The sequence below is a fragment of the Salvia hispanica genome, chromosome 4, assembly GCF_023119035.1.
Source record: "Salvia hispanica cultivar TCC Black 2014 chromosome 4, UniMelb_Shisp_WGS_1.0, whole genome shotgun sequence".
NCBI lineage: Eukaryota > Viridiplantae > Streptophyta > Magnoliopsida > Lamiales > Lamiaceae > Salvia > Salvia hispanica.
The window spans coordinates 45,869,872-45,885,130 of NC_062968.1; the positions used below are offsets into that span (position 1 = coordinate 45,869,872).

Below are 15,259 nucleotides of genomic sequence, written 5' to 3' on the forward strand. Positions count from 1 at the left end.
ATCAGCCCACGGGATTTTGGGCCAACCCTATTCGGATTGTGGATCAATCGGGTGCAAACTAATCGGATTGTGATTTTTTCGGATTATAAAAGTTCAACCCTAATCCTAAAAACTCAGGTTTTGGACTAATTCAACGGGCTAATCGGATTACTGCTGATAAAATTAACATGCGATCAATTCAATAAATAATAGTGAAAATTAGTTATATTTATAAAATATAAAATATTTAACAGTAATTAACGTTGGCCGGCGTTGTAAACTGTGTTTGTGTAATGACAATATGAGACAAAAGTCAATGCTATTATGCTACTGATAATGAATAAATTACTAGTTACTAGTACACTATACTATAAGTTTTCATTTCTTTGGCTGTATTAATTGTTAATAATAAATATGATTAATACCTCTCACGTTTCCTTTCTTGTATATGCGTTAATAATAGCGAAACGAGATTAGGAAGAAAGTAAAAAACCCAACGGCTATTTAAATGACCGATGAATATAAAGAAATCAAATAAAATTAAAATTGACGTCTAGATTATTTTTTGTGTAAATGATTAAAAATATTTTCCACTTAATTAAAAATTACTACTCCTACTACACAATTGAAAAAGAAACACTATTTTTAGATTTTGTGAACTGTACATGTACAAAGTACAAACAAACCGAGAGAACTAAATAACCAAACCTAATGTGATTTCACACACCAATTTCTTTCCCTTGACACATTTTCACAACTAAGCCAACGTTATTGAGGGCTTAATACATCAATTCAAAAAAAAAAAAAAAAATCTGCACACGAAATTATCTATTTCAAACAAACTTATTTAATGTCTAACTTCTACCTTTCGATGTCCATGGCAGCATACGGCACTCCAAATTGGAGGAAGCTCTTACGTTGCTCTACGTTATCTCGATTGGCCTTCTTTTGCGCCTCGACGTCGCCCTCATCGTGCATCACAAATTTCGATAGAGATTGATACTCAACCTTCTCTGAATAAAATCGGACCATAACCAAATAAATGGTCACGGAAAATATGATCACCCCAACAACGTACCAACTAAATTGAATATTCACTAACGACTTAGCACGTTCAAGAGTCTCCTCTCCGTGGCACCGGACCACTTGGTGCCCTTCCTCCAAGTTCATGAAACAGCCCTTAGGAATTAGGGTAGGGGTCCACAACATGAACCCCATAGCCATAAGCCAAACGCCTTGAAATAATATACTAACCGACCTCACAAAACTATTCAAGAAACTATTAGGGTGATTGATGCCTAAAAGAGTTGTGACAAGTGATACAAATATTGCAATTTGTAGTAGCCAATGGTATTGGCCCTCCACTCCCATGTGATCAGAGGAGTGGAGGTGGAAGAGGAGGAGTTGCTGCCCGAACGCGGCTGCGCCAAGCAAGTTGGTGAGCCCGTATCGGGCTGGGGGGTCGAGTTTGTCGAGCAAGATTGAGAACAAGGCGTAGACGAGGAAAGTGAGGGATATGTTTGAGTGTTCAAAATTGTGAAGATGGTTGGAAGGGATGGTTCCATCGGGACCGAGAGGCTGGTGTCGCTCGGGCCCAATGAAGAGCTCCATGGATATGGACATGGAGCTTCCAAACGTGATCAAGTAGAGCTCCAAATACTTGATTTTTGTAGTAGGGAACCATGGTGAGGAGGTGTATTTTTGGGGGTGGAGGGCATGGAGCTTGATGTGGTTGAATAAGTGCCATAATCCAATGATAAAGAAGCCAAATCCAGGTGCCACATGCCCCACTAGAGTGCCCATATGCTTTTATTTGGATGGGATATGGATATGTTTTCTTGATGTTAATTTGAAATTAGAGAGAGAGGGAGTGGGGATACCGGATATGGAAAGGGATAATAGAATTGGGGGAGAGTTTTATATGTGGTTTTGTCATAAAAATTTGAAATTTTGTGAGGTCTAGAGGGTTCCAAAAGGGTAGAATTTAGAAATTGTTTAGAGTTAAATAAATTGGAACTCAAATTTCTAATGTTAAGGCTTGGAAAACAAGATAAACAAGAGTAGACCATGGACCAGTCCTAGCTGTCTTGGGTGGCATGAAATGAGGTTTGGATGTCAAATAAAATTTCTAGAATATTTCATTAGTGGACGATGCCTATTTGAGTTGTGGTATGTACGTGAAGGGAATTCTTGTGAAAAAAGTCAAATTATAAGAAAAGCATCTCATCAAAACCAAACAAGATTAAACAATTTTGACTTTGAAAATTTGAAGAAGTTTCCATATGTTTCGTATGGTTTAATGTGCTTATGAATTTAATTTCACATTACAAATATTTCAAACACGTACTCCATTACGTATATATTGTGATCGATATATGCATAACATAATAATTAAACATAAATTGTAAGAAATCTCATATGAGTTTTTGGAAATTAACACACCTAATTAATTAAGAGGGTTGTCAATAGTTGTGGTAGGCAAGAAAACCCCATATTGGATAATAATTAATTGGCAATTACACCTTTAATAAAAGTGCATGCTTTTAGATACGATCTATTGCTCTAAAATTTTGGGGTTGTTTGGAAAAAAATGCGCAGGTACATAAGGAGCAGTTTGTAGAAAATTCTTGAAGCATAAAATTGGTGATTAATTACTACTGGGGGCTCGACGGCTCTATGTTAATTAGGAGCTATCAATAATTCATTATAATAATAACTAAGTTTATAGGGAGTAGTACTTTTTTCGGCGTGTTTATTCATAAAAATGTTGCATAGTTTTAAATAAAATCAATAGTAACTAAGCAGAAAAGTTTCAATTGTACAAGCAATGCATCATGATTCCGATTTTAGCACAAAATAAATGAATAAATAAAGCGGGCAGTTTGACTAAAAAAGGGGTAAACTAGTCCAAACATCAATTCTTGGCATCAGTTTATTTAATTTGGAAGCGTTATTTATCATTTTTATAGCAAGTTAAATTTGATGAGAATTTTGATTCATCCATATAATTCATTTGAAAATATTAAAAAGAAACTAAATAAGCACGTGTAAATATACAAGCGCACTTCTAGCTCTTAGTTTTTTTTGTTAGATCACATGTGTTACGAGCCCCGGTCTTTTACGAAATCGGATTAATCCTCTACTAGATCAAATTTGCCACCTCTCTTATTTTTGAGTGAACGTAAGTCCAAGATTGATAAGCAAGTAAAAACTAAAATGTCTAACGAAGGAAACAAAAACAACCAACACCCAACGAACATTAGCTAAAAAATTATTTAAATAAATCTAGCATAATTCCTCTAGCCACCAACTACACAATTATACCACTTAATACAAATGAAACCGACAAAACCAAAATTCAACATGATAGTATTTGGCAAACTCATCAGCACATGAAATGGGAACCAAGTGCAGCTCTCTTATCTCGTGATTTGACAAATTAAATCCATTCATTCATTAATGATTATAAAAACGCAACACAAAAGAAAGGTGATTTTATTTCAAAAAAGAGAAGTTGGTTTCGACTTTCGCTACGACTCTCGCAGTCTAATTTTTGGTATGAGAAATGTCGAAGAAAAGGGAACGACTATACCGCATGAATAGTTATATATCGACAAAGTTGGGGATTCAGCCCATTAATTTTATAGACATTAGTTTAAAAAAATCATAAATTTGACGCAAATTCATTTCTCATGAACTTTGAAAGCAATCTTAAAAGTTATTCCCCCGTTCCTTGTTAAAAGATGCTAATATATTTTTTTTCGACACATGATTTAAGAAATGAGCTTTTACACGAGAATAAAATAGTAAATGCCAAAAAAAATTACTCACTTATCCAAGGACATTCTAAAAATAAATATGAATCACACAGGAAAAAAGACAATAATAAAAGACAAAGGGAGTGCATGCTTTGAGATTGGTGCAAATTCCCATAGGTGATTCTTTAAATCAAGCAGAACTACAAGACATTTTATTCTATTAAGCACATATGTAGTATTATTTAATATCGAATTTAAATTTGGGGTGTCAAAACAACATTTTTCATGCATAATTTAGACTATGCCACGTAAAATCAAAATCCACAAAATATTTCTATTTGGATCAGGTTTTAAATTACACACTTTCAAAAGTTTGTGATCTTAAAACCACTATCAAAGTTCTACTAATTTTAATACTGTAAATTTTTATACAGTGCGGGATGCTTATAAATAATCATGGAAAAACAATTTTATGGAGTAATAAATTAGAAATATCTTGGCGGAAGAGATATGGGCTTCCAAAAATGAAAGTAGAGATGGGCTTATTGTGGTTTGCATTTCTATTTCAGGGCCTGATAGGCCTGGTTCATTTTGCACGAATTATAAGTCTATGTGCTATATTATCCATTGTAAAGAAGTTAGGTTTTGTGGCAAGAATAAGAATTAAATTAATTAGTGATATTCTACATCTTATCCAATATTGGCTTCCAAATTCCAATCTGCAAGGAAATCCCTTTGAATTTTGGATCTCAACAACAAATATTCAAGATAGCACTTCTTTATTACTAGTAAAAATATATTTAAATAAATAAAACAAACCCACTACATAATACTCAATCATACTACAAGTCACTCTCCCTTGACTTGAAATTTTTCTTTTTCCCTCTAAAGCAATCTCGTTTTTTCTAAAGCAATCCCAAAACTCCAACTAAGCCATCCACTCTTGCCTTCCACACACAGAAAATATAAAAAAAACTCCTTCAAAAACACATTTAATCGAAAATGGCCAGATTCTACAACTCTTCATATCATGAATATCTCCAAAACCCCTCACTCCCAATCCAATTCTTCTTCTTCATCATAGTCATAGGTTTTCCTCTTGTTGATTTTGAGATGGTACATAAACTTTTAATCCAGATTTGAGCTTGTTGTCCCTCTTCAAGCTATGCCTTATGGTGTTTCTAGGTGCTCCTGCTGCTATCCGTTCACTGGCCGGAGAAGGACTTAAGTTATAGGGTGGGATATATAAACATCTTGAGCAGGAGCAGCAAAAGAAGGCAGAGGCAATTGAAGCATTGAAGGAAGATGCAAGAGACATGTGCATGACAAAAATGATATTAATTGACACGATCGAGCGTTTCGGATTGGTTTATCTTTTTAATTTGAGACCGAAATTGAACACCATCACCATGCAGACAACAATCTATTCACTACATCACTTCAATCTCGTTTGCTCAGACAACATCACCGCCACATCTCTTGTAGTATGTTGCATATATCATTTGCTACTGTGCATCAGCAATGCTTAGCACTAAAAGCACTTTAATTTAATTATACTCTTAATGTGTTTTTGAACACTATATAATACTTGCGCACTAAAAAATATCTCACTTACATTGATAACTTGCACCACCTACTTTGTCCCCTCCATAGGGTTTCGATAATTTCTTATTTTTAACTTCAATTAAACCGATTTACAAATAAAAATACTACTAAAATTTTATTAAAACAATGAAAAATACGTAATTGCATTAAACTAATACTATTACATAAAGCATGAATGAATGAATTTATATTACTACAAATTAAAAAAGTTTTTCATTTGCGAGCACTGCATGGTTTGGTCGCAAAATTGGAGAATGTGCTCGCAAATATTTCCGAGCATTTTTGCGAGCACCAGTTTGAAAATTTTCCGATCATTTACTTTTTTTTCTCTCTCTATCATATTGTATTCTATTTTCACTCTAATATTTCATTAAACACCAATTTCTTTAATTTAGTCAAAAGAAACATTCGAGACGGAGGTCATAAATGGGGTATTTTTTATACTCCCGTCAATATGTGTATGCGCACGTGGTGTTGTATCCGTGATTTTCAATTTTAAAATGAGATATTTAATTCAAGTAATATAATGGAATAATTTCTAAATGGTACATTTTTGTATGTATTTAGAGGTTTAGAAAAAGGCCACGTCTATTAGACTTTCAATTAAATTTCATAACATGTTAGTTTAATTTAATCACTGCTCTTTTTTCCAAAAAGTTACACGCGCACGATATCTTTTAGGTGTACAAACAATAATATTGTACTCCACCATGAATGCAACGGAAAACTATTTATTTACTGTGAAAATTCAAAATAATAGATTCAATCCCCCCTTTTATCATTCAATTTTAATAATTTACTCTTCAATATGATTAATTTAATAAGAACCGAAAACAACTTTCAAAATATCAAAAATTTAGAAAGAAAAAATAAAAATAAAAAACTTTGGATAAGGGCTTAGCTTATGTCCCTAATGTGTCTGCCCCTATTGAAAGAGTTGCGGCGGCACACTAAATTTAACTACTACTCCATTTAAGATACTTAGTAGCTGTGATCGATTGGTGGCGCAGCACATTCAATCTAACCATTTCTGAATCCTTCTATATTAATATACTAGTACTCCATATCCTTCAATAACCCTACCACCTAAATTGGCCATTTTAATACAGAAGATACTCCCTTCGTCCGTCATTAAATGTCCCATATTTAACTGACACGAATTTTAAAAAATTGTTTGACTTTATAAAGTAAGTAGGTAGAAGAGTTGGTGGAACGTGGGGCTTACTTTTTATATATTGGTTTTACAATAAAATGTGAATGGAATGAGTTAGTGGAATATATGGTCCACTTACCAAATATGGTAAAAGTGAAATGAAATATTTATTGGCAGACGGACAAAAAAAAGAAAAACGGGACATTTGGCGGACAAAGGGAGTAAAATTTAACTACATACATAAAGAAAAAAGAGATAAAGCTAGGGTGGATAGGTACGATACCCCTTATCGAACCACCATACCGTATACCTTACCGTAAATTCGGTATGCAAGAAAATCATACCTTTATCTTATTAAAATTTTCGGTATACTAATTTTCGTTATGACGAAATTCCATACCGATACCGTACCTCATTTTCGGTATACCATACCAAAGTTCGGTATATCGTACTTTTGCGGTATGCCTGACTTTTAACATCAATGAAAATATAATTTGAGTTTTTAGAATATTATTTATATTTTATAAATTAAAAAATATATTAAATATATTTTATTCATAATTATATTTATTATTTCACAATAGATTTTATAATTTAAAAATATATAAAATATATTTTATATATAATTATATTTATATTTTATGATATATACCTTAATTTACAGTATATACCGTATTTCGGTATGCAGGTGTATACCGCAGTATGTGAAAATTCATACCGTTATGTTACCAAAAATCACAGTATACTAAAATTCGGTATTTTCGGTACGCTAAGGCCGGTATTTTGGTATTTTTCCCAGCCCTAAATAAAGCTACTACTCTCTCTGTCCGAACTTAAGTAAGATATTTTCTTTTTAGTGTGTCTCAATCTAAGTGAGATGTTTCTTCTTTTGGTAATAATTAACTCACTCAATTTTTCGACTTTACCCTTTTATCTTTCTTATTTTTATCTTCTTCTTACTTTATTATTTCTCTTACTTTATTTTCTTTATGATCCATCTTATGTTATTATCTCTCTTACTTTATTATTAATAATTTAATTATTTAAATACTATTCCATTTATCACACTTTAGGAGTTCTGGTTTATCATTTGTAGGTGTCCCACTTTAAAAGTATCGGTTGGAATATTTCATAAATGGTAATAGGCCAAGCATTCCACTAACCTTTTTTCCACTCACATTTTATAAAAAATAAATATACAAAAGTAGAATGCACATTTCACTCTATTTTTTAACCTACCTTTTTTTACATTTCTTAAAACTCATACTGAACAAATATAAAAAAAAATATTCGTCGTGACATTGTAGACAATTAACACGTAGACCATGAAAATTAAAATTTAGGTATATTAAAAAAAAGATAAAGCTAGCATGGCAAGTTTTACAAATTTACCTTTAATTAAGTAGTTGCTTTTCCCCTCTGCTTGACTCGTCTCATAGTAGTATTTGTTTTCAGGCGATCTCTCTTATTCCCTCCGTCCCACATAATTTTACATACTTTGACCTAACATAGATTTTAAAAAATGTAATGAAAAGTGAATTAAAATAGTTGGTGGAATGTGGGTCCTACTTTTAAAGTATTAGTTTATAATAAAATATGAATAAGAATGAGTTAGTGGAATATGAGGTCCACCACAAAAAATGGTAAAAGTGAAATGAGTAAAATTATGTGGGACGGTCCAAAATAAAATACTGGATAAAATTATGTGGAACGGAGGGAGTAATATTTATGATCCATCTGTTTTCTTTTCTTTCAAAAAAAAAAAAGTAAATCTAGCAATATTTTACTAATTTACCCTTTATTTATTCACGATAGAGAAGTTGCTTTTTCAATATTGCTCGCCTTATATTGTATACCCCGTCAAGTTATACTTTATTTTAAATTGTCCCAAGTTATTTGAGTAATTTTATTTATATATAAATAAAAAATAAAACACAATCTCCCTTATTTATTCTCATTTCTTTTTTATATTATTTCCTCCTATTTTATTCTCTTTTATTATTTTATTTTATTTTATTTTATTTTTATTTAGCTCACTAAACATTATTTCCTTAAAATTTATAAAAAATGTTTCAAGTAATTCAAGACGAAAGGAATAGTTGTTCTTATGTTTGTGTCTATTGTTTTACACTATATGTGATGCCTTTGCATTAAATTCTTACTCTCTCTGTGCACAGTTTATAGTCTCATTTTCGACATGAATTTAAAGGAATTGTTTGACTTTGAACAATAAAATGAGAAATGAGTTGATAAAATGTGGACTCCACTCATATCGGAGGAAAGGTGCACCATACAACACAGGCTGTGGAGGTGCCCGTTCATACACACGAAGAACTTCAACCCCACATCCAACTCTAAGAAGATCTAATCGAACACATTTGGACGAAATTCGGCAATGAATAGCCGGTTCGATGAAAATTATGTTTTTGATCGTTTTCAATGAATTGCATTTAAATGGTGTAATTTCAATTGTTATAATATTAGCTTTAATATAATATCATTTTTAATATAAATGCTCTTTCTGTAATTTTAATATAATGTTTAATTGAAATTAAAATGGTTGAGAAAAAATAAAATAAGTAAGATATTAAAAAGTGGAATCCATATATAGTTTAAGTGATAAGATAAATTGTTTGGATGTGTTGTTCTTTTGTTAAGGGATGGAATAAAAAGTTGATAAAAGTTGTGTGGGGCCCATGAGCAATTAAGAGATTCACTTTACTAAGTACTTCCTCCGTTTCATAATAATAGATGCGTTTATTTTCGGTACAGAGATTAAGAAAAATTGTGTTAGGTGAGTTAAGTAAATGGAGAATAAAGTGGAAAATGAAAAAGGTAGAGAGATGAAGAGAGAAAAAAGTAAGAGAGGGTAAAGTAGACATGGAAAAATGTGTTGACTTTTACTAAAAAGGGAAATAACTCTATTACTATGGAACGTACCAAAATGACAAAACGACTCTAATAATATAGAACGGAGAGAGTATCTTATTAAGAAATATATATCATTCTAATGGGTCGTGTAAGGCACCGATAAATAATTACACTAGGGGACTGTTTTGGATGGAGAGTTTTGGGTGGCTATAATATCGGTCCTAAAGTGTTGATTCCTCGAGTTTCTATTTTCTTTGATTGTGTCATACGCAATGACCATTAATTAAAGTTAAGGTCAATCGCTTTGTTGGATTGTTTTTAAAAGAACCTGTGTACAGTCATGTACAACTTCAATGTTATTTACTAAAAAGTGTTTTAAAACTTATGAAATTTTTGTCTGCTTCTAAGTTTTATTTCTACTTATGGAAATGTATGTTTTTTGTCCTCAGAACTTATTAAACTACTCATATTTATTAATCGGAAGTATAAGTTATGTGGGTAATTTTTGTTTCTTCTCACAATATACAAATGTACTTATTAAATTTTGTTTGGAAACGGTAATCTTTTTATTTAGATCATGACTAGAATATCATTCTTCTTTTTCTGTAAAGTGTATATAATGATAATTTTTTTAATTGTTACAATTTGTATTCTTTAGATGAAAATTTTTTGGTCCGTCCAGGTACTAGTATTAGTTTAGTTAAATGATGGGGTCCAACTAACCTAAATGCTAAAATGGATATTTTTACCAACACAGGCGGAGTAGTTTCCCCTTCCAAAAAGAAATTCTCCATCTGTTCCATGTTAATAGAGTCATTTTTCTATTTTGGGAAGTCTTAAGTTAATAGAGTCATTTCTATTTTTAGCAAAAAGTAATTCTCCATTTTACTTTATTCTCTCCTCATCTCTCTTACTTTGTTCCCTCTTACTTTTTTCACCATCTATTTAACACATCATTCTTAAATTCCGTGCCGAACAGAAATGCATCTATTAACATGGAACGAAGGGAGTAAGTTAAATTGGACAGGATGTTCGAGAGTGTACTATTTAATCCGTACAGTATCGAAATGAATATTTTAAACTAACCCTAGCAATAGTTTAGTCTATAACAATAATGGCCAATTTTTCATTGCATGACCATGTCACTATAAATTGATGACTCCAACTCTCTACAATTTCACAACATACAGAGAGAGAGAGAAAAAAAGAGAGATGGCTAGTGTAAGCTGCTTGAGTGATGTGAGGCCTCCCATGACTATTCATAAGCCAAGCATGTGGGCTGATACTTTCACTAACACTTCTTTTGACGAAAAGGTGTGTGTGTTTATGTATAATATAATTCTATAAATAAACTAATCCATTTTACTAAAAAAATGTGTGTATGTCTTGAGCAGGAACAACAAAGGTATGCAGAGGAAATTGAAGCATTGAAGGAAAAAGCAAGAGACGTGCTAAAGGCAGCAACAACTCCTCCCAACCAAATGATACTAATCGACACACTCGAGCGTTTGGGATTGGACTATCTTTTCGAGACAGAAATCGAAAACATACTCCAACAAATCAAACACGACGACCTTCTTTATCACTGCGATTTGTTCACTACATCACTTGGATTTCGCTTGCTAAGGCAACACCGCCACCACATTTCTTGCGGTATAATCTATATATGTATATATATACATGCAATTAATTTCATTATACATAGAGATTTTAACTTTATGGATGAAATAAGCAGATGTTTTCAACAAGTTTGTTAACAAGGATGGTAAGTTTGAAGAAGATGACGTTGAGGGAATGTTAAGCTTGTATGAAGCAGCTCATGTTCGATTTAACAACGAGAAGATACTACAAGAGGCTGCCGATTTTACAAGGGTTTACCTGAGTAGTCGCGAAGCCGAGTTAGAGTCTTACATTAAAGATAAAGTGAAGCGGGCTTTGAAGCACCCGCTTCATAGAGATATTCCCATCGTATATGCACGGAATTTCATCTCTATTTACGAAAAGGATCCCTCGAAAAATGAACTTCTTCTCAAACTAGCAAAATTTAACTTCAATTTTTTGCAGAATTTATACAGGAAAGAGCTCTCCCTAGTCACCAGGTAACAACCATGAAGCTAAAATAGCTAATTTTTTTCACAATAATTAATGCATTAAGTACTACTAGTATTTTATAACAATAGCAGCATGCAATAAATATATTTTATGATCGTATCACAAGTTTTTTAAAAAATTATTATGATGTACTAAAGGTATTAAACTATTAAGCTATTTTTTTTTGGTGACTAAAGGTGGTGGAACAAATATGATCTGATATCAAAATTACCATACACAAGAGATAGGGTGGTGGAGGCCTATATTTGGGGTGTGGGATACCATTATGAACCTCAGTACTCTTATGTTCGAATGGGAATTGCCAAAATCATACTGTTTATTGGAGTTTTGGATGATACATATGATAATTATGCCACAGTTAATGAAGCTCAACTTTTAACTCAAACCATAGACAGGTATGTGTTCGGCTTTCACAGTCATCTCTCTCTCTCTCTCATCATGTCTTGAAATTCAAGTTTGGTGACTTATACTCCCTCCGTCCCATCAAATATGAAACATTTGAGAATTGGCACGAGATTTTATGTAGTGTTGTTTTGTGAGTTAATAAATAGAGAATAGAGTAAGAGAGATGAAAAAGTAGAGATAAAGTTGTTTCCATTTTAGCAAACGTTTCATTTTTATTGAGACAAACCAAAAAGGAAATCGTTTCATTTTTAATGGGACATAGTGGGTATATGTTTACAGCTGTGTCATGCTTTGTTGACTATCCTATCATCTATCTACATATCAGTTGTTTTTTTTTTTTATCTTCTTTCTGTTTTTTCAAATCCTTCTTTGCTACTACTTCAATACTTTGCATATTTTTTTTAGATTAATATCTAAATTGAGGCTTCCTTGAATGTTTTCTTTATGGTTTTGCATCCAAATCTTTGACTAAATACTAGTAGATCAAAATAACTTAGTGTTCTAACAATTGGACTATAATTTACTACACAAGGACACATGGTTCATGACATGAGATTTGCATTAATATTCATCTTTAATTAATTAGTTAATGAATTAAATTAATGTTTAATCATTCTAATAAATATGGAGTACTAATTAAATACCGCATCATGATTAGTCTGCGCATTAATTGAAGTTCTTGTTTAATAACAAATCTATATAAATAGGTTGTATACTTTTCCCCCTTTCTTTTAGGTTTGGTGCCTAGAAGAATTATAGCAAAAACCACTTATATAATAGGGTATCAAAATTTGCAGGTGGACTAAAGATGAAGTTGATCGACTCCCAGAATACATGAGAATCGTTTATCATTTCATTATAAGTATATATGAAGAATTTGAATGCGATGCAGCGAAATTTGGAAAAAGCTTTGCAATTCCTTATTTCAAAGAAACGGTTAGCGATATTTCTCACTTTTGAATTACAACTCGCATACACCCACACTCACGCATCAAATATGAATCGAACTTTTAATCTATTAATTGGAAAATAAATGTCTTACCAAATTGACTGCATTTATTCTTTCGTCCCAAATTTCTAAAATATAGATTTATGGAGTACAAATTAAGCCGATGGTCACTTTTTAATTTTCAATGATTATCTTAAATCTCCCATGTTCAAATAATTGATAAATAATTTTAGGGATGATTTTCATTTGAATTTTCATTGATTTTCGGTCCATCCCCATGAAATATAAAATCGTAGAGTAAGTTTTTAATTGTTTCAAAATTATCCCACAATTACCAAAATCGAAACTAATACGAAAAATAAAATATGGTGAATAACAAAATGACATTATTATTTTGGACAAAATGTCATAATTTAGTTTGAGTGTTAATAAAATGACTTCTATTTAATCGAAAACATCTGTTAGTTGCAACATCATATATGATTTTGTCACATTAGTTTTAGTTTGTTATTAACCACCGTGGGACAATTGGAGAAAATTTAAAAGTGAAGATTTTATATTTCAGTTAAAATGTTTCGAGATTGGCTCAGAAGTTATTGCAAAGTTGTGATACAAATAAAAATTACTGTATAACTTTAGATGCAAAGTCATGCTCTTAAATTGTATTGATCATATAGGTGCAACATCTTGGAAGGGCATTCAATCAAGAGCTAAAGTGGATTATGGGAAGAAAATTGCCGTCGTTCCAAGACTATCTTGAAAACTCTGAGATAACAAGTGTCGTTTATATTACGTTTGCTGCTATTATTCCTGGTTTCGAATCTCTCACCCAAGAAACAATTGATTGGATAAGAACTATGCCCAAACTTGCAAAACCAACTAGTAGAATTGGTCGATACTATGATGACATTGGCAGCCATGAAGTAAGTTTTGTGTTGATTTCCTTTAATTTTTTGTTTTTATTTATATACTCAGTTGTTTTAATTTGTGCATTTGAAGCGTGAGAGTAAAGGAGGGCAAGTGCTCACTGTGATGGATTGCTACATGCAACATTATGGGGTAACAAAGCAAGAGGCAGTGTCTAACTTTGTGGAACTGATTGAAGAAACATGGAATGATCTAAACATGGATTGGGTCGAGACAACGTTTGTGCCTAAAGAAATCGCTATTCAGTTCCTCAACTATGCTCGAATGTGTGAAGCCATTTACAACAAAAACAACGTAGACGGTTATAGTGATCCTCATGTTGTCGAGGAAGATGTTGTTGCTCTCTTTATTGATCCAATAATCATTTGATTTATACCATGAAATCACAGGTTTGTCAATGTTTGACAAACATGGATTTTCTACACAATTGGTGCGCTTTGGTGTTATTATGGAATAAAAATCATGTTTGAAATAAGCTTGAAGCTTAATTTCCTTGCTTTGATTGTTTTGTAGTTATGAACATGAGTGGCTGCCTGCCAGACTCATTTACACTAGAACTTTGCTTTAGGTGGTATGTTATGAAAATTTGATCTAATGGATTATGGCTTCGTTACTCTTTAGTGCTTCTTGGTCTTAGTTGATCTTTATTCCGCATTAGAAGTATATTGATTTTTTTCGATAACCTAAAGGGCGGACCCGTGGGAGTGGGGAGGGGCTAAAGCCCTCAATAATTATAGAAAACTTCAATTTTATGGAGTAATAAAAATAGAAATATCTCGGTGGAATGGAGATGGGCTTCCAAATATGAAAGTATAGATGGGCTTATTGCAAGGGCCTGATAGGCCAGTTCATTTTGCACAGCTAGAGTTATTATTGTACTCTCTACGTTCCCGATTAAGAGTCACATTTTTCCATTTCGATCCGTCCCCAATTAAGAGTCACACTTTATTTTTATCATAAATAGTAAGTAGGTTTCACATTCCACTAACTCAATTCACTCACATTTTATTATAAAACCAATATAAAAAAATGGGTCTCATATCCCACTAACTTTTTCAATCAGCTTTTCTTTACATTTCTTAAAACTCGTGTTCGGTCAAAGTGTGAATCCTAATCGGGGACGGAGGGAGTATGATTTTTGTCCATTTTTTATGAACATATGTTTGTGGCAAGAAAAAGTAAAAATTTGGCGATATCCTTCTACATCTTATCAAATATTCGGTTCCAAATTCCAATTTGCAAGGAAAACCCCCTAAGTTTTGGATCTCAAACAAAGTAGCTCTAACACATGCAATAAAATTATCCAAGACAACATTTCTTTATTACTTATAGTAAAAAAAAAATTAATAAATAAAAACAAATCCACTACATAAGTATAGTACTGTATATACTAAGTCATTAATTCCCCTTTTCTTCAAATTGGTTTAATCATCCACATAAGTCTCCCTCAACTTGCTTTTTCCCTCTAAAGAAATCTAGTTGTTTCTGGACAAATTCAAA

The 15,259-nt window shown here is 32.2% G+C and overlaps 2 protein-coding genes across 2 annotated transcripts; one reads left to right on the forward strand and one right to left on the reverse strand.

Annotated features, from left to right (window-relative positions):
- Window positions 1-604: 604 nt before the first annotated feature.
- Window positions 605-1,924, reverse strand: LOC125219975 (transmembrane protein 45B-like). Its single transcript, XM_048122074.1, has one exon. The coding sequence runs from the start codon at window positions 1,780-1,782 to the stop codon at window positions 841-843; it is 942 nt and encodes a 313-aa protein (XP_047978031.1). The 5' UTR covers window positions 1,783-1,924; the 3' UTR covers window positions 605-840.
- An 8,647-nt stretch (window positions 1,925-10,571) lies between these two features.
- On the forward strand, window positions 10,572-14,181 carry LOC125185544 (cis-muuroladiene synthase-like). The gene is made up of 7 exons (XM_048082093.1): window positions 10,572-10,680; window positions 10,761-11,019; window positions 11,102-11,465; window positions 11,655-11,873; window positions 12,681-12,819; window positions 13,510-13,755; window positions 13,832-14,181. The coding sequence occupies exons 1-7, from the start codon at window positions 10,579-10,581 to the stop codon at window positions 14,126-14,128; spliced, it is 1,626 nt and encodes a 541-aa protein (XP_047938050.1). The 5' UTR covers window positions 10,572-10,578; the 3' UTR covers window positions 14,129-14,181.
- Window positions 14,182-15,259: the final 1,078 nt, after the last annotated feature.